Consider the following 24,010-nt stretch of genomic DNA (forward strand, 5'->3'; position numbering starts at 1 on the left):
GTGTAACACCTAGTTTCGGGATGTTTCTAATTTCAGGATAATGGGTCGTAATTTGTTCAATTGAAGGTCTTATGCTTCAATGGAATAGAGTTTAGACCCTATCGGATGTTGATAATGTTAATTAAATGATTAAAGCCCTCGAATTGTGCTTTGAAGCCAAAGGGCAAAATGGGAAAAGTGATATTTTGGACTTCTTGCATGATTTAATGAATTTAGTTCGATATGTTTTAAGTCAAAAGTAATTATATAGAATTTTGGGGCTTTTTATACCTTCACGTGCATATAAAGATCGTCGAAATCGGACTTAGAACAAAGAAGTCATTACTGTTTAAGTTGGATTGAAATGAGTGAAAAATTATCACCACGAGGTGGTGAATAGGTCATCACAAGGTGATGAGCAAGCCACCACGAGGTGGTTGTTGTGCATCCCCAACCCTTGAATTTTAGGTTTTTCATTGTTTTTAAAGGTAAGGTTCCATATTTAAGGGTATTTTCTTACCCTACATCACATATAGAGGTCCTTGGGAGCAACCTTAGCCTCCCTCTTCATGATTTGAGCTCCTCTTCTCTCCTTGAACCTCCTTTAGAGCATATTTTGGGTGTTTTGGTGAAGGAAGCAAGAAAGGTTGTGCTCGGAAGCTTGAAGCTTGTGGATATCTACCTTCATCTATCTTCATGACCTTTGTAAGTCACAAAGTTCCTTGCTTTTTGGTATCTTGTCTTTGGATCTTGAAGTATTATGAATTTTATTCCATAATGATGAATTTTTAGTGAAATTTGAGAATAAAGTATTCATTTTATTACTCTCTAAGGTCCTAAGAAAATTGTATGTTTCAAATATAGATTTACAAGTTATTTTGATGTCATGCATGGGATTTTGAACTCATTTCTTATCGTTTTAACCTAGTTTTGGAAGGGCATGTATTGGACATGCATGCTCATAAATTTGGGATTTTTATGGACCATTGGGATGCAAAGAATCCGCCTAGAAACTTTGAGTGGATAACTTCAAGGATTTAGGACTTAATAGAGTTTTGGACCTGTTGCGTTGCCACTACGTGGTCAACTGATGACCACAACGTGAAGGGAAATTACATCGCGATCTACTTTGAGCCGGACCATGGCGTGGCCATGGTATTGCCACGACGTGGTGGTCCGTTGAGTTGACTTTGACTGTTGACTTTTGATATGTTTGACTTTTGGTTAAACTTGGGTCGAATCGAGTATTTAACTTAGGGCTAGTTATGGTTTGGCTTTTGGTAGCTAGGGTAATTGTTTCTGTTGTTGAGATTGATGTGGAGCTTCTGTTGTTATGTATATCCTTGCATTGTAGGATGTAAGGGAGTAGTGGTATTATGGTTAGATCAGTAGGATGGTGATTGTCGAATTGAGTGTTGTAGGGGTTTTATGTAGTCATGTAACATAGCCTAAGAACTCTTGATGTAGGCTTTCTTGCATGTTACTTTTTTTTGTTGTGGTCTTAGAGTAGGATCACCTGTTTGACTGTCTATTCTACCTTTGATTACATATAAATATGCATTCAATTGGTGATCTGCCAGTCGTGGCTTAGGGTGCAGTATGACTCTTTTGTATGTTGCAGTGGGTTGTTAGACATGTAGACTAGTATAGATAGTTTCATGTGTTGTTACTTATTTGTTTGGTTGTTTTTTATATATGTCTACATATATTATGGTGAGTTGATGCAGTGCTTCTTTCTACGGTAGGTCCAGATACTCGGGCAAGCCAACGATGTGTTGAAGGCCAGATGCAGACTAGCTTTATGTTGTCGATAAATAGGAGGTGGACCAGTCACGGACTGAAGGCTGATGTGTATATTCGTGTATGTATATTGTGGTGTGTGGTATCTTGTGGGAACTCACTAAGCTTTGACTTACAGTTGTGTGTTAAATGTTTGCAGGTACTCCTAATGATCATGGGAAGGAGAAGGTGTGAATGTACAAACTCATCTGTAGTATTGGTGTTTCACATTTATTATGATCCTCTAATTTTCGTATAATTTTCTTTTGAACAAATGAAACTTCTTGACTTGGGTTTTTATGAAAATGGTGTTTTATCACAACTGAAAATGAAAAAAAATTGTGGGAAATGGGACGTTACAATTAGGTGACATGTATTATGAGTATGTACTTACTTTAGTCAAATGCTAGACTTCTAATACTTTTCCTTCCTTACGCCAGAATCAGTTAAGAACTAAAGTGTTACCTATAAGCATCGGTAGGGATGTCAAAATCCTATTGAGTCACTTATTAAGCTCTTAATATTAAAACTAAAATTTATTATTTAAATGTATTTTTGTGTTCAAACATGAACATAGCCGAAAATAGGGACCAACTAGGAGGTTGGATGCAAAGGTATAGTGTTTCAAAGTTTGTCCTGATTAACATTATTCATGTGAACTCCCTGGTGTAATATTTCTGACCGTAAGAAATAACCCAAAAACCCAAAAACTACTCACATGGACTGCTTGGGATCTCATTCGAATCACGTGAACTAGTCTGATACCCCTTTTTACTATTTTAACATCGTTCTATTCATATTGCACCTAAACTTTCCTATTTATCATCGAAAACCACTTTAAGCACTATAATGGACAAAATAAGTGTCCCAATATTATTTCGTCTTCAATTAAGTCTAATATTAGTAGTTACTTAATTGATAAGTCATTTAGACACTATACGAGCTTTGGAGAAGCAAATGTAACCATATTGAAACTAACTTTGATTATTAAGTTCATTATTAGTTTCTAATTTATTCATATTTATTCTGATTAGCCAATAAGTTCTTAATAAACCTCTAAACCACTTAATAAGCTCTTATATTACTTATTTACCATCTATTGATCAATTTCTTTGAGAAAAAGGAGTTGGAATTGGTGATTATAAAGTTGTTTCAATTCAAACTATATTTCCTTTCCAAACCATTCAAAATCTATCAATCACATATTAACAAACATACACATGATCTGAGGTTTCAACCATGACCTTTTTTATTTATTAACAACTCAAATTAGAAGTTTCCTTCAAAACTTCATGTATCACCATTAAAACCCTAATTCAAAAGTTCAAATGCATAAACTCAAATGGATCAAAATTGTGAGATTTGTGGGGATTATCGATGATTGAATTTGAGATTTGGTTTTAAATCATTAGAATAAAGTTAATTTAATCATTAAAATATAATCATCACAAATTTTCATGTATCTTACATGGATGGAGCTTCAAGCTTCATAAAACCCTTAAATCAAAACTATGTAAGTAAATTTCAATAAATGTGTGAATTCATTTGCTTGATATTAGACCGAAACAACTCATAAGCTCAGAATTAACATTTTATTTCATGAAAGTTGAAATCCAAAACACGAAATCCACCATTATTGTCCATTGAACCTTTCAAAAACATTTAAACTTAATTCCAAGCTATGAATAAGAAGACTAAGATTATATTTGAGATCTATAAGATAAAAGTCACTATGATTATTACCAAAACATTTTTAATATGATAATTGTCGGATTTAGGATTTCACCAAAACCCTAGATCGAAAATGTGTTGGAAAGAGTGTCCATGATCATAACTATTTGTGACATTTCTAATAATAACATGGTCCTTTTATGTTGTCTTTAAGACATATTTGAGCAATTAAAAGACAAAAGGAATTTAGGAGAAATTAGTTTATTAAATTTTCATGATCTGATAAATTAATTAGTAGCTAATTTGTAATTAATTAATAACAGGGTCCTTTTAGGTTGTTTTTTTTCCCTCTCCTCTCTCCTAGTGTTTTGTTGTTTTCCTCATTTGGTGTTCTTGGCTATGATTTCATTAGAGGGATTCTATTTTAGGTTCTTACATCCAATGAAAGGTGGCGAGAACACAATCTCAAGCAACAGTATCTCTAGCTTCTAAAGAGGTATGTTTATTATGCATCTTGTAGTTGCAATAATATAATGAACACGTAGGAATTGTTATATGCTTATGCTGCTTATGAACATGTGTTTATTTGCCTAAAACCATGCAGCAGTATCGGAGCCTTAGTTCATAGTTATTTGTACTACCAATCAAATTTTATTTGTGTAAAATCTTGTTAGTATGTTATGCTTTTCGAAATTAGGGTGTAGAAGGTGAGAAATTATTATTTTCGTTTTCTATGGCTATTTTGATTACCTTTTCCCTAAGCCAGGGTTTAATGGCGATAAGCTTGAACCTTAAATTGGAAACTAGGGTTTACTAGGAAAAGTGTTGTACCCTAATGCAACATTTTAAGAAAAAGGTTGTATCAGCAAATCCTAATGTAGCTGTTTCTAAAAAAGGTTGCATTAGCATACCCTAATGCAATTTTTTTTGGAAAAGTGTTGCATCAGATTCTGATTAGGCAACACTTTTGAAACCCTAATTTGCTTAGCAAGTTTCCTAACATGTTTTAATTATTAACTTTGTCACCTCGCATGTTTAATTTAAATTAATAAACTCGTAAATTTAAATGGTTTAAATATTACCTATATATATATATATATATATATATATATATATATATATATATATATATATATATATATATATATAAAAGAGAGAGAGAGAGAGAGAGAGGTTTCGTTAAGATTCAAAAATAAAATAGAGATCTTGAGATTTAACCTCAGCCACATAATTCACATCTGCCGCTATAATCTTCTGGCGTACTACCACGACGGGTCTGTTATAATCATAAATGATTATGTAGCGGCACCAATTCATTTCACCTCCGCCACCTTACCCACCACCACAACCGTCACCGCCACCATCATCACTTCTGCTACCAACCGTTATAATCATATATGATAACTTAATATGTGAACACACATATATGTATAATAACTTATGATGAGACTTATACATATAAACATGTATAATCATATATGATTATACCTCTTTGCTATATAATCATTAATGATTAGTCATACCCATGTTGCTGCCAATACGCTGGAGCGTTAGACCGACAAATGAGAGATATGTGGCTAAGGTTGAATCCATGGTTGCAAAATTTGGTCTAGGTGGCCGATTAATCGGCTCCTAGACACTTGGCGACCTCCAAACGCCTATGAATAGGTGTTAGAGGGTTAGGCTAGGCGGCCTTGGTCAATATCGGTCAAAACTGGGCCAACTCGGACCAAATCAGTCCAACTCGGACATAATCGGCCCAGTTGACTCTAAAGGACCCACCAGCTCAAGAAGTCAGCTTGCCTAAAACTTAACTGTATTGTTTTTGTATTGAGGATTCCCCTTTATAGAGTATCGTTTCCTTCATAGAATGTTCCCAGCTTCGATGTGGGATACTCACACTTTTACTCTTCCATATATCTCCTTTTCATTACATTCTTCCCCATCAACTCCTCTCCTGCTGCCGTTAGCCATTAGTCATCGAATAAAGATGAGGTCGAAGCGAAAGTACCCACTTGGTAAACGTGATGACACGATTGACACTGGAGGAAAATGATCAGCAAAGTTGTTTTAGATTGAAGTTTCGACACCCCTGAATCGCAAATGCTTCTTCTTCGATTTGTTTCCCATTATCCTTCCATTGTTACTCCATCAACGGTTAGTTCTTAATTCGTGATCAACCTTCGTTCCTACATCATCGTTTCCTTTCCATCTCTGCTCCATCTTCAAATCAACCATCGTGCTCCATAGCAGGTTAATTCTTATTTCTCGATGTTTGTTCTTCAATCTCGTTGTTTATTCTTCAATCATAAATTCCCTGGAGTTGTAACGTGGTAGTGTATCTGAGTCGATGTTTGTGTTGTAACTGAATTCGTCACAATAGGTGCACACTAGTTGTTTGATATTTTGTCTCGGTGAAATTCGATTCACATTTCATTGTCGACCACAGTTTGTCCAAATTGAATGTCGACCACAGTTCGTCTAATTTGATTTAGTCCATTTTTCCTTGTTTAATTGACTGATTAGTGATTATAGGGAGGGCAAATTGGAAGGAACAGATAACAACTTGTTTAGTTCTCCACTTCAACATGTTTAATTTTGCGATTTGAGTGATGTTATGAAGCAGTATCATCACTGTTAGTATCCAATTCGACGTTAGTATCCAATTCCATGATCACTTTTAGCAAATTGTGAAGCAATATCATCATTGTTTTATTACCATTTTGCAGAAAAGCTATATCATCATTATTTTATTACCAGTATTAGCATACTTGAAAAAGAAGAATTTGTGCATAAACTTAAGTGATCAGATGAAGACAGACATCAAAATACATAATCAACATTCAACACGTACTTCCAAAGTACATGCATAATGTATTGTAGTATAAAAGAATAATGCCTTTGTATGAAATTAAATATCCTTTTCCATTTTTTAGCTCTATTGATCTCTTAAGCATCACATCAGATGTTTATAGCAATGAGTTATGTAAAAAGCTTAAACGGTTTCTTGCAGCATGACCTCCGTCAAGTCCCCAGCCTCATGTCAATCAACTTATTATATAAAAGGGTTTTTTTTTAAATCATAGTTTCATGTTATAATATTATATTCATTAAATTTTTAATATTTTTTTAATTTATAATGTATATTTAATGTTATATTCTTAGGATTAATGTTATACTTATTAATTTTTTACTAGTTTTTTTAGTAATTAATGGTCCCTGATTAATCTCTGCCTAACCGATTGATCTCTTGACCACAGTCCACCGATTAGCCTACACCGAGCGATTTCTACAACCTTGGTTGAATCTCTAGATCTCTATTTTTATAATCTCAAGTGAACCGTCCCCTATATATATATATATATATATATATATATATATATATATATATATATATATATATATATATATATATATAGGATAAATATGTTGCGTCATGGGCTTTGTTTGAATTAACCGGATTGGGCCTGTCCATCCGTGTTTTGTTAGGGTTATGTAGTATATATAGTGCATGCATGTATGCATTAGATATGCTCTTGATTTTAATTACTTTGTTTATCGTTCTGTAACCCTAAAACACCTCTACAGTCGAATTTCTTCATCGAGCTCTTCTGGGGTGTTGAAGTTTAATCATTCAGCATTGTTTGAGCCATTTATGTGTCTTGTTCTTATTGCTTTATTCACGTTTTAGATCATATCGATCCTACTAGAATTTTAATTCCAACAATTGGTATCAGAGCAGGAAACTGTGTAACAAATACGCATTCCTTCTGTTTGAAGAATACTATAGGGTTTCCGCTTTTATCGAATATATAGGAGCCGTTGTTTTTTTATCGATGGAAATTGGTGTTTTTGATAAAACCCTATTCTCAAGTTTATAGGTTAGACTCTAACAGTTTCAAGGAAGGCTCATCATGTCTCAAGACAACGTACAATCTAATGCCATCAACATCTCCAATAGCATTGGATCCACTACAAGAGTACCCATTCTTTACACGCAAGATTATGAAGTATGGGCGCACCACTTTGAAGATTATGTGGTTGGATCTGATGATAACGGGTATCTCATCTGGGAAGAAATCACGTTGGGTCCGTTTGTTCACTCTGGAACGAATACAACTGTGAAAACCCAAAAGCAGTATAACAAACTGATAGCAGATAAGGATAAGATTGCTCAGGACGAAAAAGATAAACTGATGTGCAATGTCAAGGCGTTAAGAATGACCAGATTCGCTTTACAATCTAACACCTTCCAGTTAGTGAGTTCATGCACTACATCTAAGGAGATATGGGACAGGTTGAAAGAACTGTATTCAACCGACGAGGATCTAGAGCACTCTATTCAAACTCTGCTTCTCTCTGAGTTCGGAGCGTTTGCACAAAAACCTGAAGAAACCTTGCTTCAGATGTTTGATCGCTACAATCATCTGCTCAGCAAGATGACAAAGCATGGTATTGAAAGGAAGGGTATTGAACTGAAATTTACATTCCTGAACAGTTTAAGACCCGAGTGGATGGCAGTTGTCTCAACTGTGAAAGCGGATGAACAATTCAAGGCTTATTCCCTAGTGAAACTTATGGGAACTCTAAAGTCACATGAAAGCACAGTGTCAAAAGAAGCGAAGTTGGTCTCTGGTGTCGACTCACTTGCTCTTGTCTCGAAGAACAAAAATGTGATTGAAGAAGAAGAGGAAGATGACATGTAGGAGTGTGATCTTACGAGTGATGAGTATGCGATGATGGTGATGAATCCAAAGAAGTTTGCTCGGAAGAAATTCCCTGTCAGTAAGAACCGCAACTGGAAAGGAAGCTATAGATCAGAAAAGGTAAAGGAAGGGTCAAAGAATGCATCTCAGAAGGAAGATGAAAAGAAGGAGAGCAAACTGGTGGGTGACTCAGGGTATGATTGCAATTACTGTCATGGCAAGAATCACTTTGCCAAGTATTGCATGTTGAAAACGTTAGCCGAGAGAAGAGAGAGTGAAGATGATGAAGCTTATCATATGAGAAAGCTAGAAGAGATAAAGAAGAAGAAAACTTGTGCTGGTCCTATGAACGCCTTGATTGTTCAAGAAAAGGTGATCGATGATGAATTTGGTAGGGGTTGAAGTGTGGTCCACAGATTCAGAGGATGAAGAGGTGAGAAGGCCGACACACAGTAGAGCTTTTGTGGCGAGACAAGAGGATGAGAAAGTGACTGGAAGATGACTAATGGTGACGGCTGGAGTATCAACCGAGAGTGAGCTTGAGGAACCGAATCTACATGAAGACAAATGTTTTGCATCCAAGCCTGTCAGTGAGAAGATCAACGACTGCGATCGTTTGATCAAAAAGGTACAATCCCTTCTTGAATCTCTTAAAATTCCAGCAATCGATTATAAAAAGGAATTAAATGACCTAAAATTTAGATTTAATAATCTAAGTGGAAGTCTCATGCAAACTCGCTTAACAAATTCTAACCTAACTGACCAAATTAGCAGGTTGTCAACGAAGAGTGAGGAGAGACGAAGATGGATTGAGCTAAAGGAGCAGGAGTTAGTTAGCGCTAGGGATGAAATAATTTATTTGCAACTAGACAATTTAAGATTTTTGAAACAACGTAATTTTTTTGCTTGATTTCTAAATGGTTATACACTAATATCATGCAATTGCATTTAGATTGTGAAATAGGGAAAAAGATTCATAAAATAATCTTGCCCTTCCTTGAGTTCAAGGAGGATGAGGTCATTGTTGAATGTGAATCAATCATGTCCTCGGAAGAAACTTCCATTTCTTATAAAATAGATCTGGACAAAATTGAAACTTTGATTGATTCTAAGGAACATAAATGCATGTTAAAACTACTCTTAGATGAAAACGATAAGTTAAAAAGTAAAACCGAGACCTTAAAATCATTTGACTCATCAAATGCAAAATTGATGACCGAACATAAGATGAATATTGAGAGTACATCTGAGTTCGATGATGAAAGTGAGATGAGTGAGATCTTCGTGGAAGACGTAATCGATTGCTCAGAGTTTCTGAAGAGCAAAACCAAGACTGAAAAACCACTTATATCCGAAAACTCGGTTGAATACGCTCGCTTGTCAGATAACAAGTCGAAGAAGGTCACAGAAAAGGCAGTGGTCTACCAAAAAGTTCAAACGGTACCAAATCAAGTCTATGCTGTTAAAGGAGTAACAGAAAGACAAACAGCTGAACTGAAAATTTTGATAGATCAAGACAACGCTGGAGGTTGTGATGATTTCTTCTGGTCAGCTCCTATTGATAATGCAGATGAAACTGTTGGCTTGTCAGAGCAAACCTCATGGAGGGTGAAAGGTAGATATGTTCCAGAACCCATTAACAAACCCTCAAGTTTCGCCAAACCAAGCACAAGTGGAACGAAAGAGATACCAGAAGAACCCAAGAAGGAGTCCCATCCAGCCGTGTGTAACAACGTAAATTTTCAAAACAATTTTTCATTTCTTTAAAACATAATTTCATTCAACACAACCCATAAAATCCAATGTAACATGGTCATAATACAAAACATATCAATCCCAAGATCAATCATATCCAAATCCGCCTGTGTGTGTACGAGTCATGTCGACGCCTTCCTACGGTCCTCACTAGTACCTGAAACACATTACACATAAACACTGTAAGCAAGAAGCTTAGTGAGTTCCCCAATATACCACTTACATACATACGCCTTTCCAGGCCATACTCCACACGACCTTCCGGTCCATGTGTCTCATGGGACTTTCGTCCCAACCCGGTAAACTTTCCGGTCCTACCCGTGTCGACCTTACGTTCCGTAACTCCCTGACCTTCCGGTCCACATCATAATGCCTTCCGGCCCATATCAAGCATAACATACATATCACATACATAGCGCATACAAAACAGGCAACTCATAGCATACAATGCATATATCTCATAGCATACCAGACCTTCCGGTCACACATAGGTACCCTTCCAGGTACAGTATAGTGAGAAGACTCACCTCAGATGTCTCGGTAAGTCTCTGACTTGGTAGAAATACGATCTAGCCTCCGCTTAATCACATAAAGTAAATACTCTCATAAATATATCTCTCGGGACTAAACTCAACCCTCTCTTGGCACCCTCAGAAGGGCAAAAGACCATTTTACCCCTCTTTGACTCAAAAGCCACATTGTTGACCAAATCCTAAAAGTCAACAAAGTCAATGGTCAAGCTTTGACCCGACTCGTCGAGTGCACTTTGGCGGCTCGGCGAGTCTACATGTGTCCACTAACTCTTTAGTCTCGCTTGGATCGTCGAGTTCCTCCCCTTGCTCGACGAGTCACACCTGGCATGAATCGCGGGGCCACCCCGACCCAACTCGCCGAGTCTCAAGATCAATTCGGCGAGTTCCGCTTTGAACTCCAGTCCTCTAATCCCCCCTGACTCATTGAGTTATTCCCCCAACTCGGCAAGTCCACTCACTGAGTGATTCACGGGAAACCCTAACCCTACTCGCTGAGTCTGCCCTTGCACTCAGTGAGTTCATGCCATGCACAAACCTAAATGGACTCCTGAGGTTAGATCTGTTCCTTGAATCCATAGATCTGACCTTCCCAAGCCTGATAAACACGTAATGTTCGAACCTTGACACTCATGGGACGTCTAGGAGGTTTCACTTGATGATTTAGCCCCAAGAGTAACATCCTTAGCTCAACACCTCCATATCTCAACATAAAGCAAGCTGAGATAAGCTCTATAGACCACTATGGGTCCAGATCTGAAGTATCAAAGTGAATAGGGCCATATCCTCACAATCTTCTTCCAATAAAGGTCATAAAACTCTACATCTATGGATTCCTTCCACAAAACAGATAAAGGGGCGATATAATACCTCAAAGATGAAGTCTCTTGCTCGAAATCCACAGATGCACAACCTCCTTGGTCTCCTCTAAGCTGGAAACACCTCCTTCTTGCAAGAATCAACCACAAAGATCAAGAAATGGCTCCTATCCTCTCACAAACGCTCTAGCTCCTTTAGGGTTTCTCTCTGGGGTTTGGTAGCCGCAAATGACGACCCTAAGGGCCTTTAAATAGGTCCCAACCCCAGGAAATTAGGGTTTCATTAAACAACATGGACTCGCTGAGTCCACCTCATGAACTCGCCGAGTTCAGCCATGAACCTGGATAAGAATCCGCGACCCTACTCGGCGAGTCTAAGCACCAACTCGCAGAGTCCCCTCACAACCTCCAAAAATAAAAGAATAAAATAATATATCTGGGAATCTGGATGTTACAATTCTCCCCCACTAGAATCATACTTTGTCCTCAAAGTCTTACTCCGCAAACAACTCGGGATGTTGCTCCCGCATCTCCCGCTCTGGCTCCCAAGTCAACTCTGACCCTTTCCGATACTGCCACTGGAACTGCACCAGAGGCACCTCCTTGTTCCTCAGAACCTTGATCTTCTGATCCCTGATAGCCACCGGTCTCTCAACATAGTTCAGGATCACATCCACCTGAATATCCTCTAGTGGCACCACTTCCGACTCGTCGGCTATACACTTTCTTAGCTGCGACACGTGGAAGGTGTCATGAATCTGACCCAACTCCGCAGGTAGCTCCAACCGGTAGGCTACCCTTCCTACTCTCGTGATCACCCTGAAAGGACCAATATATCGTGGCCCCAGCTTGCCCATCTTCCTGAATCGGATCACTCCTTTCCAAGGAGAGACCTTCAGGAGCACGAAGTCGCCGACCATAAATTCGAGCTCGGACCGGCGCCTGTTCGCATAACACTTCTGGCAACTCTGAGCGGTCAACAACCTCTGTCTGACCTGCTGTATTTGCTCTGTCATCTGAAGCACGATCTATGTACTACCCATCACACGCTGCCCTACCTCTCCCTATCAAATGGGGGTCCGACACCTCCTCCCATACAACAGCTCAAAGGGTAGCATACCAATGCTCGAATGATGGTTGTTGTTGTAGGAAAACTCTGCAAAGGGCAAGTCCGTGTCCCCACTCCCGCCGAAATCCAACACACAGACTCGGAGCATGTCCTCGAGCGTCTGAATCGTCCGCTCACTCTGCCCATCAGTCTGTGGGTGGTATGCGGTACTAAAACGCAGCCTCGTACCCAATTCCTCATGAAATTTTGTTTCAGAATCTGGAAGTGAAACGCACATCTCGATCTGAGACAATCGAGATCAGCACCCCATGCCGCAATACCACCTCCCTTACGTATATCTCTGCCAACCTCTCCGCAAAAGAGCTCTCACTGATAGCAAGGAAATGAGCGCTCTTCGTCAGCCTGTCCACAATCACCCAAATTGCATCAACACCTCTCGCAGTCATCGGCAATTTGGTGATGAAATCCACAGAAATTTGTTCCCATTTCCACTCGGGAATCTCTAACGGCTGCAGCTTACCATGTGGACGTTGGTGCTCGGCCTTAACCCTGCGACAGGTCAGTCATCTCTCTACAAACCATGCGACATCCCTCTTCATACAGGGACCCCAATACTGCCTCTTCAGGTCCAAATACATCTTAGTGGCCCCGGGATGGATCGAGAACTTCGATCGATGAGCCTCTTCCATCAAAATGGTACGCGCCCCGCCCACAAACGGTACCCATACCTGATCCTGAAATGTCATAAGTCCTCGACTATCGGTAAGGAACTCCGATACCTGCCCGATCACCCACTCCCTTTTGCGGTTCTCCGGTCTCACGGCTTCCGCCTGGGCCCCCCGAATGGTGTCCAACACCGGAGTCATCACTGTCAATCTCATACAAACGTCTCGTATTGGGGCGCTCTCCACCCTACGGCTCAAGACATCGGCTACAACATTAGCCTTGCATGGATGGTACAAGATCTCACAATCATAATCCTTTACCACATCTAACCATCTCCTCTGGCGCATATTTAGGCTGGGCTGATCCATCAAGTACTTCAGACTCTTATGGTCAGTGTATATGGTACACCGAACCCCATACAGATAGTGATGCCAGAACTTGAGGGCGAACACCACAGCCCCCAACTCCAGGTCGTGGGTGGGATACCTCGACTCATGAGGCTTTAGTGCCTCGATGCATAAGCTATCACATGCCCCTTCTGCATAAGCACTGCTCCCAACCCGGATATCGATGCATCACAGTACACCACAAAATCCTCCACCCCTTCTGGGAGTTCTAGCACCAGGGCTTCACACAACTTCTGGCGAAGTGTCTCAAATGAGTTCTGCTGCTCCGGACCCCAGGAAAAAGTGACACCCTTCCGGGTCAACTTGGTGAGTGGTACGACAATCTTGGAGAAATCCTTAATAAATCTCCGATAATAGCCAGCCAATCCTAGAAATCTCCTGATCTCGGTGGGCGATCTCAGCACCTCCCACCTCATGACCGCCTCAATCTTGGCCGGATCGACCAATATCCCATTCTAGTTGACGAGATGTCCCAAGAACTGGACCTCTCGTAACCAGAACTCACACTTGGAGAATTTGGCATAAAGCCTCTCCGATCTCAGAACTCTGAGGATCTCCCTCAAATGCTCCTCATGTTGTTCTCTCGACCTCGAATACACCAAAATATCATCAATGAATATGATTACCGACCGATCCAGCATCGGTCTGCACACCCTGTTCATGAGATCCATGAACGCAGCTGGTGCATTGGTGAGCCGAAAAGGCATCACCACGAACTCGTAATGCCCATAACAAGTTCTGAACGCTATCTTCTGGATATCTTCATCCCGAACCCTCATCTGATGATAACTCGACCTCAAGTCTATCTTGGAGAACCAAGACGCCCCACGCAACTGATCGAACATATCATCGATCCTCGGCAACGGATAACGGTTCTTGACCGTCAACTTGTTTAACTCCCGGTAATCAATGCACATCCGGTGTGAACCGTCCTTTTTCTTGACAAAAATAATCGATGCTCCCCAAGGAGAGCTACTTGGTCGAATAAACCCCTTCCCCAACAGCTCTTGTAGCTGCGAGGATAACTCCTGCATCTCTGGCGGCGCGAGACGATAAGGCGCCTTGGCGACAGGTGCTGCTCCCGGAATCAAATCGATACGGAACTCCACTTGCCTCTCGGGAGGCACACCTGGAAATTCCTCGGGAAAAACATCCGGGAACTTGCACACTATCAGAACCTCATCAATCGAACCTGGCCTCCCAGCGGCCAATTGTGTGTCCATCACATAGGCTATGAATCCACTACAGCCCTGTTGCAAACTCTACCTCTCCCTGGCATCCGAGCAAAATGCTGACCCACATCGGGTTCCCTCACCATACAACGTAAGTACTCCCCCACTAGGGTCTCGTATCGTCACCAACTGACGCTCGCAGTCTATAACAGCTCCGAATCGGCTCAATTAATCCATGCCCACTATAACACACACGCCCCTATCGCAATCGGAACCAGATCTATCGGGAACTCCACACTGAATATCTCAAGAATACATCCTCGAATCACATCCATAGCATACACTGCTCGCTCGTCAGCTATGCAAACTCGCAGAGGTCGAATCAACGCCTCTCGACGGATACTAATGTGCTGACTAAATGCCAAAGAAACAAATGACCGACTCGCAACCGATTCAAATAACACCAAAGCAGGTACAGAACTCACAAGAAAAGTACCTATGCATAACATCATATAAGCACAATATCTCAATAAAAAGATAATACAGAATACATACCAGCCACAACATCGGGCGCTGTGCGGACCTCCTCCGTAGTCAACTAGAAAGCTCTCCCATGAGCCTTCGGAGCCTCGGCCTTCACTGGTCAAACCTCGGTAACCCTAGCAGCATTTGCAGATCCCTGACGCAACTGTTGACACTCGGCCTTCCGATGGCTAGTCTGGTTGCAATGAAAGCAAACCATAAATCCCTTGGGGCAATCCTTGGCGATATGCCCCACCTTGCCACATTTGTAGCAAGCACCCGATCGACAGGCCCCCTCATGACCCTTGTCGCACTTTCTGCAAGTGCGGCCCTTCTGGCCTCCAGTTCTCGAATCAGCGGACTTGGTCCGCTTGGCTGCCGGCTGAGACTGAGCTGGCCGCCGATCCATCCTCTGAAACTCGGCCTCCTCCCTGTCCTGAGTCTCTAACTCAATCTCCCTCTTCCGGGCATTTGCCTGGAGCTCAACAAATGTCCGGTACGTCGAGTTCGACACGAACTCTCGAATGTCCCTCCTTAGAATGCCCAAATACCGGATCATTCGTGCCTGCTCAGCACAGAACATCGCCCTCTCATGAAACTTCCCGGTGACCACAGTAACCGAGTCATTACCCTTCTTGAGGGTCAAGAACTCCTGAACCAACCGTTCCCTCTCCATCGGGGGAACATACTCGTCTCTGAACATGGCGGTGAACCTCTCCTAGGTCACCGCTGAAATATCTGCAAGAGTGAAGCTCGTCGTCACGAACATCCACCAATCCTTCGCTCCCAAGAGAAGCTGGTTCAAAGCGAACCGTACCCTCAGATGCTCCGGACATGAACACGCATAGAAGCATCCCTCAATATCAGCAATCCATCTCATCGCAGCGATTGGATCCCACGTCCCATCAAACTCAGGTGGCTTCATGTTTTTGAACTCCCGAAACAACAACGAGTCACCTCCCTAAGGCCTGGCAGCAGCCACAGCTGTTGTAGCTGCAACGGCTGCAGCCTCATTCACCGTGGCGTACCGCTTATCGAAAGTCTCAATTAGTGTGGTCTTGATAGACCCAAACATCTCCGGAATCTCGGCCCTAATCATCGCAGCCACCTCATCATGGATCATATGACGAAGCTCCTCGTCACTCACACCGCTCGCCTCAGGTCTGTGGCGTGTCCCAACCATGATGTCTTTGAAATATAACACAACGATATCAATGACTCATTCGAGCATGCTCGCACTCGATAACTAAACCCTACTTGTTCCTTAGTATCCAAAGGATTCTTACTTAGAGTGCGCACTGCTCCGGTGTCTTCGATAGTACGGGCCCTTATACTACTGCCTACACCGCATCAATATTCACCCTAAGTCCTCCTCCTTGGATCCCAGATCACAAGTACTCTATATCTCACTAGCATAGGCTACCCTTCGGTAGACCTCTTATCATCCCCTCACTGCTACCTACTCACTCTCAATTATCACATAGCAGCACAATCCTTTGTAGGCTAAGGCATCACAGAATCAGGCCACTCTAGTCCTAACATGAATACCTAGCCAGCTCTAGCATGCATAATATAACATATCATCTCTCATAACAGATAAGGTAAGGGCATTTTGGGGGTTCACCGTTCGGGCGCTGGCTGACCGTACACACTACTCCGCTCTGGTTGTCTCAAAATCTCTTGCTTTTTAGAAAAAATAGTTTTTATCGTTTGAAAATTTTCTCAAATCCTCAGTTTGAGTTCAGTTACGCCCGAAGGTGCATCCGAATCCCTCAAACCAAGGCTCTGATACCAACTTGTAACAACGTAAATTTTCAAAACAATTTTTCATTTCTTTATAACATAATTTCATTCAAGACAACCCATAAAATCCAATGTAACATGGTCATAATACAAAACATATCAATCCCAAGACCAATCATATCCAAATCCGCCTGTGTGTGTGTGTGTACGAGTCATGTCGGCGCCTTCCAAGGGTCCTCACTAGTACCTGAAACACATTACACATAAACACTGTAAGCAAGAAGCTTAGTGAGTTCCCCAATATACCACTTACATACATACGCCTTTCCAGGCCATACTCCACACGAACTTTCGGTCCATGTGTCTCATGGGACTTCCTTCCCAACCCGGTAAACCTTCCGGTCCTACCCATGTAGACCTTTCGGTCCATAACTCCCCGACCTTCCGGTCCACATCATAATGCCTTCCGGCCCATATCATAATGCCTTCTGGCCCATATCAAGCATAACATACATATCACATACATAGCGCATACGAAACAGGCAACTCATAGCATACAATGCATATATCTCATAGCATACCAGACCTTTCGGTCACACATAGGTACCCTTCCAGGTACAGTATAGTGAGAAGACTCACCTTAGTTGTCTCGGTAAATCTCTAACTCAGTAGAAATACGATCTAGCCTCCGCCTAATCACATAAAGTAAATACTCTCATAAATATATCTCTTGGGACTAAACTCAACCATCTCTTGGCACCCTCAGAAGGGCAAAAGGCCATTTTACCCCTCTTTGACTCAAAAGCCACATTGTTGACCAAATCCTAAAAGTGAACAAAGTCAACGGTCAAGCTTTGACCCAACTCATCGAGTACTTGGGCGGCTCGGCGAGTTTACACGTGTCCAATAACTCTTTAGTCTCGCTTGGCACGTCGAGTTCCTCCCCTTGCTCGACGAGTCACACCTGGCATGAATCGTGGGGCCACCCCGACCAACTCGCCGAGTCTCAAGATCAACTCAGCGAGTTCCGCTTTGAACTCCAGTCCTCTAATCCCCCCTGACTCACTGAATAATTCCTCCAACTCGGAAAATCCACTCACTGAGTGATTCACGGGAAACCCTAACCCTACTAGCCGAGTTTGCCCTTGCACTCGGCGAGTTCATGCCATGCACAAACCCAAATGCCCTCGTATGGTCAGATCTATTCCTTGAATCCATAGATCTGACCTTCGCAAGCCTGATAAACATGTAAAGTTCGAATCTTGACACTCATGGGACGTCTAGGAGGCTTCACTTGATGATTTAGCCCCAAGAGTAACATCCTTAGCTCAACACCTCCATATCTCAACATAAAGCAAGCTGAGATAAGCTCTATAGACCACTATGGGTCCATATCTGAAGTATCAAAGTGAATAGGGCCATATCCTCACAATCTTCTTCCAATAAAGGTCATAAAACTCTACATCTATGGATTCCTTCCACAAAACAGATAAAGGGGCGATATAATACCTCAAAGATGAAGTCTCTTGCTCGAAATCCATAGATGCACAACCTCCTTGGTCTCCTCTAAGCTGGAAACACCTCCTTCTTGCAAGAATCAATCACAAAGATCAAGAAATGGCTCCTATCCTCTCACAAACGCTCTACCTACTTTAGGGTTTCTCTCTGGGGTTTGGTAGCCGCAAATGACGTCCCTAAGGGCCTTTAAATAGGTCCCAAACCCAGGAAACTAGGGTTTCATTAAACAGCGGGGACTCGCCGAGTCCAGCCATGAACCCGGATAAGAATCTACGACCCTACTTGGCAAGTCTAAGTACCAACTCGCTGAGTCCCCTCACAACCTCCAAAAATAAAAGTATAAAATAATATACCTGGGAATCCGGATCTTACACCGTGACTCATAAGGGAAATCCAAATCCAAAGCCAAAGCCAAAACCAAGCTTCAATATCCATAAATCTCAAAAATAACTGGCCGATCAAAAGCGCCAAAAAATCAAAGGTACATGAAAAACTTGAGTGAGAGAAAACAGTTTTGGAAGTCTCCAAATCCTGACTTTGTCCAAATCAAGAAGGATGCTCAAGCTGGTAGTCAATCATACCAGGCAAACAGTCAGTTGAACTGAAAGCCAAATTCCGGTCCAAATTCCTTTCACTCTAAGAACCGAACCTCAACTTTCGGTCCTCAAAATACCAAAGTTCATAACCAACATCCTAATTTTGATCCTAACTTCAGATCCCAGAGCCGAACCTCCAGTATCGGTTCAAAACTCAAGGATCAGAGTCGAACTTCCAGTCTCGGTTCAAAACCCAAGGATGAGAGCCGAAAATCCTATTTCGGTCATTCTCGCCAAACACACAAGAAACAATCCTTGAAAGATGTTAAAGGAAAAGGAAAGCTTGACTCTGAGACAGATAACACTAATACGAAAAAGTCAGCTGAACCTAGGAATCCTAAGAAAATTCCTGCTAACAAGACACCATCTAATACACCTCAATTTAAACAAGATAAAAATAAAATAAAGGTGTACACCATCAAAAGCAAAGATGAAACCACTTTAGTTAAAATTACATATTTGGTTGATCTTCTTGTTGTTATTCCCTTTTCTGTGAAAAACTTACCAGGGCCCAAGATACTTTGGGTTCCTAAATCTGCTTAAAATTGCAGGTGTTAAGTGACGAGCAGTTCGACGACGAATGGTATGTTGACAGTGGCTGCTCACGTCACATGACAGAAAGGAAGGAAGAGCTGAGGGAGTTTCGGTCCCTAAAAGATGGTGGATGTGTGAAGTATGGAAACGACTCATTTGGAACAATAAAAGGATATGGTATGATAACAAATGGGGAATTCTCAATTTGAAAAGTTGCGTACATGGAAGGTTTGCAGCACAACCTCATCAGTGTTTCGCAACTAGTGGTTGGAATTGGACTGAAAGTGTCGTTTGATGATAATGGATCAGAAATCATTGAGAAGAACACGAAGAAAGTTCTGTTGAAGTCTCAACGCAAGGGAGAGATGTATCCTCTCATTCTCAACCCCATCAAGGGCAAACCTATGATATGTCTACTGGCTAAAGCAAAATCTGATGAAAGCTGGTTATGGCATAGACGACTCTCGCATCTAAACTTCAATGACATCAACAAACTGGTGTTGGGTGATCATGTTTGAGGTCTTCCTCCTCTGAAATTCAATAAGGAGCACCTTTGTGCAGCATGTGATATGGGCAAGCAGAGCCGAAAGAGTCATCCCACGCGCATCAATACAAAAATCATTGAACCTCTTGAGCTTCTGCATATTGACTTGTGTGGACCTTCGGTTATCGAAAGAATCGGTGGTAGTAAGTTCATACTTGTTATTGTAGATGATTTTTCTCGCTTCAACTGGATTTTCTTTCTTAAACAGAAATCTAAAGCAACTCCCAAGTTGAAAGCATTCATCAAGCAGGTCGAGGTGCAACTACAAAAGACTATAAGGAACATTCGAAGCGATAATGGGCTTGAGTTTAAAAATAAGGAGTTTGAAGACTACTTGGATGAAAGAGGAGTAACTCACAACTTCTCCGCTCCTTACACTCCACAGCAAAACGGAATCTTTGAAAGGCGAAGCTGATCTCTATGTGAAGCTGCCTGCACGATGCTATCTTTCTCTTCACTTCCTCTGTATTTCTGCGATAATGCCATCGCATGTGCTTGCTACACTCAGAACCAATCCCTTCTCAACAAGAGATTCACCTTAACCCCATACGATATCCTAAACAATCGAAAGCCCAACATAAAATTTTTCCATGTGTTTGGTTCCAGATGTTTCATTTTTAACTCCAAGGAGAACCGAAACAAGTTTGACGTCAAAGCAGATGAAGGGATATTTCTTGGGTATTCACTGACCTCAAAGGAATATAGGGTTCTAACCAAACGATCCAAGCACCTCGAAGAAACCTACTATGTTACCTTTGATGACAATTATGTTAAGAAAATTCAATCAACTGACAGAAGTACACTAGAAATCTTCCCTGAAACTAGTCTAGTCTCAGCTCCAATTTCCAACTTGTTTGAAGAAAACACAAGGTTATTTGATGAACCAGAAAAGGCCATTAATTCGGAGGAGAATGCAGCGGACAAAAAAGTTGATCATCTGAAGAAAATCATCGATGAAGTTGTACATGCTGCTGAAACCGATCCTCTTATAGCAGCCGAGAGTCAACCCTCTGTTTCCAACACAGTAGAACTGCATGTCGAGGGAACACATCCAACTCCAACTAATAAAGCTCAATTCGAGGGGAAGCATCCAGCAGCAGGGGAAAATCCATCTCCAACCGAGGGGGAGCATCCCACTCTAACTGAGGGAGAAATACCTGAACCTGGCGTTGGATATACTTCGCCATTTGAGGGGGAGAATAACAATACAAATGACAAAGATGATGAATCAGAACTCGAAGAAGTGGTCAATGCAGAATTGGATCCAACTTATGATCCGAATTATCCTCCCCTGATTAAATGGACAAGGGATCACACCAAAACACAGATCATTGGTGAATCATCTAAAAGAATTCTTACTCGTTCTCAAATGAAAGCGAAGCAGACTGCATTATTTTCTCAAGTCGAATTTTTCATGTTTAATTCGTTTGTCTCCAAAATCGAACCAAAGACGGTCCATACTGCACTTGATCATGCCGATTTGGTACAGGCAATGCAAGACGAACTGCATGAGTTCGAAAGAAATCGTGTTTGGAGATTGATTCCCACTCCTAAGGATGCTTCTGTGGTCAGATTAAAATGGGTATTCAGGAACAAGCTGGATAAAGAGGGCAACGTCATTCAGAACAAGGCTCGGCTAGTGGTAAAGGGATACTGCCAAGAAGAGAGAATGGACTATGAAGAGACGTTCGCTCCAGTAGCTAGATTGGAATCAGTGAGAATATTTCTTGCCTATGCTGCTCATAAAAACTTCGAAGTCTTTCAAATGGAGATGTGAAGTGTGCCTTCTTAAATGGAGAACTGGAAGAAGCTGTGTACGTAGAGCAGCCACCTGGGTTTGTAAATGAAAACTATCCTGATTATTGCTATGTTCTAGACAAAGCGGTGTATGGTCTAAAGCAAGCACCGAGAGCATGGTATGAAACCTTAACTCGTTTCCTTAAACTGTCTAAGTTTAAACAAGGTTCGGTTGACCCAACCTTCTTTCGTAAGAAAGAGGGCGAACATTTGATTATTGTTCAAATCTATGTCGATGACGTCATCTTCGGCTCTACGGATCCTAGCCTAACAGCTAAATTCAGGAAGTTGATGGAGACTAAATTTGAAATGAGCGCAATGGGTTCGATTAACGTTTTTCTTGGAGTGAACATTAGACAGGGACCAGAAGGTATATTCATAAATCAGGAGGCTTACCCCAAGAACTTGCTAACAAAAGTTGGAATGAAGGGAGATTCGAAAGTGAAGGTTCCTATGGCGTTTGGCACTAAATTGATGCCATCTCTGGATAAACCGGCTGTAGACATGACACTCTATCGTCAAATGATAGGATCTCTCATGTATTTGACGGCTAGTAGACCAGATATAATGTACTCAGTCGTCTATTGTGCCAGATTTCAAGCTAATCCAAGAGAACCTCATATGATAGCTGTGAAGAACATCTTTCGCTATTTAAAGCGAACCTCATCTCTCGGTCTCTAGTATCCAGCGAATTCCGATATCTTTATTCAAGCATTTCCAGACGCAGGTCTTGGTGGATGCGGATTGAACCGAAAGAGCACAACGGGAGGATGCCAATTCCTTGATGGAAAGCTTGTTAGTTGGCAGTCAAAGAAGCATACATGTGTGTCACTTTCAACAGCCGAGGCTGAATACATTGCAGCTGCATCCTGTACATCGCAAGTGGTATGGATACAAAGTCAGCTCAGAGATTATGGTTTAAGTTTGAAGAAGATTCCGCTTTACTGTGATTCTGAAAGTGCGATAAGGATATGTCATAATCCAGTGCAGCACTCCAAGACCAAACACATTGCACTGAGATACCACTTCATCAAAGACCATGTTGAAGATGGAAATGTGGAAGTTCACTTTGTTCGATCATCAGATCAGCTTGCCGATATTTTCACTAAGGCGTTGCCTGAAATGAGTTTTAATAGAATACTACATGGCTTAGGTGTGATCGAAGCAGAGTTCGTATCAAAACACCTTTCGTCTACGTAAAAGGTTAGCTAAGTGTAATAGAACGTGGCTCGGTCTATTTTGGTTTCATGAAAATTAAGGAACCGAAATGAACCGAATGCTCGGTCTATTTCGGCTCCATAATTTTAGGGAACCGATATAAGCCGAACACTCGGTCTATTTCAGCTCCGTAATTTTAGGGAACCGATATAAGCCGACCGCTCGGTCTATTTCGGCTCCATACTTTTAAGGAACCGATATTAGTTGAACGCTCGATCTATCTCACTTTAAAATCTCTAAAGGTTTGTTTTGGTTGTATAATTTGTTCACAATTTTTTTTTCTTTTTCTTATTTATTTCAATTTTTTTTAGGTTTTTCTGTCAACAAAAACACAAAAATATTTTTTTCTTCTTTTGAATTTTATTAAGTTTTGTTTATTTATTTTAACAAATACACACAAAAAAAATTCTTTTGAGTTTTATTAAGCTTTTTTAAATAAATATTCCAAAAAAAATTTGCTTTTCGTGTGGTTTCTTAATTTTTTTTAGGTCTCTAAGACATAGAAAGTCCGTGCTCTTAAAACAAGGGAAGGTATGAAATTTCTCATTATACAACTAGGCCTTTATGATTCGATCTATACCTATCGTTTCTACCCAATCAAGCCAAATTCTCTCACGTCACGAGCTACCTTAATCTTCTCAAAGTAGTTGAGAGTTTACTGCTTTGTCAATCTTTAACAGGAGAGGTACTTTCGGTTCTTTAACCACCTAATCAATATTTTTCATCTACTTTCGGTTCACAACGTAACCCTTGAGACTCTCGGTTTTTACCACTGAGGTTTATGGTTACCCAAAATCTATGTTGATGATCTTAGCTGCGTATACCACGTGCTGAGTGAGACCCACAATACAATACCAATAAGGAATTAATAGTGAATTTGAATATTCAAGATTTAACTTGTTACCGGTTGAAATCTCTTTTTCATTTTTATGCGAGATCTTGATGAAATTGTCTAACACCAAGGCGTTTCTTCCCAGAAGGTCCAG

General features: G+C 41.1%; 1 protein-coding gene and 1 pseudogene across 1 annotated transcript; both read left to right on the top strand.

Annotated features, from left to right (window-relative positions):
* Positions 1-7,343: 7,343 nt before the first annotated feature.
* On the top strand, positions 7,344-8,135 carry LOC145003005 (uncharacterized). Its single transcript, XM_078962173.1, has one exon. It carries the CDS (start codon positions 7,344-7,346, stop codon positions 8,133-8,135), a length of 792 nt encoding a protein of 263 aa, XP_078818299.1.
* Positions 8,136-9,176: 1,041 nt separating this feature from the next.
* On the top strand, positions 9,177-23,006 carry LOC145003006 (uncharacterized; annotated as a pseudogene).
* The last annotated feature ends 1,004 nt before the right edge of the window (positions 23,007-24,010 follow it).

The sequence above is a fragment of the Lactuca saligna genome, chromosome 6 (genome assembly GCF_052625555.1).
Source record: "Lactuca saligna cultivar CGN05327 chromosome 6, ASM5262555v1, whole genome shotgun sequence".
Lineage (NCBI taxonomy): Eukaryota > Viridiplantae > Streptophyta > Magnoliopsida > Asterales > Asteraceae > Lactuca > Lactuca saligna.

What these genes read in the sequence shown, in the direction of transcription:
- LOC145003005 (XM_078962173.1), top strand. Translation starts at nt 7,344, where the DNA reads ATGTCTCAAGACAACGTACAATCTAATGCCATCAACATCTCCAATAGC.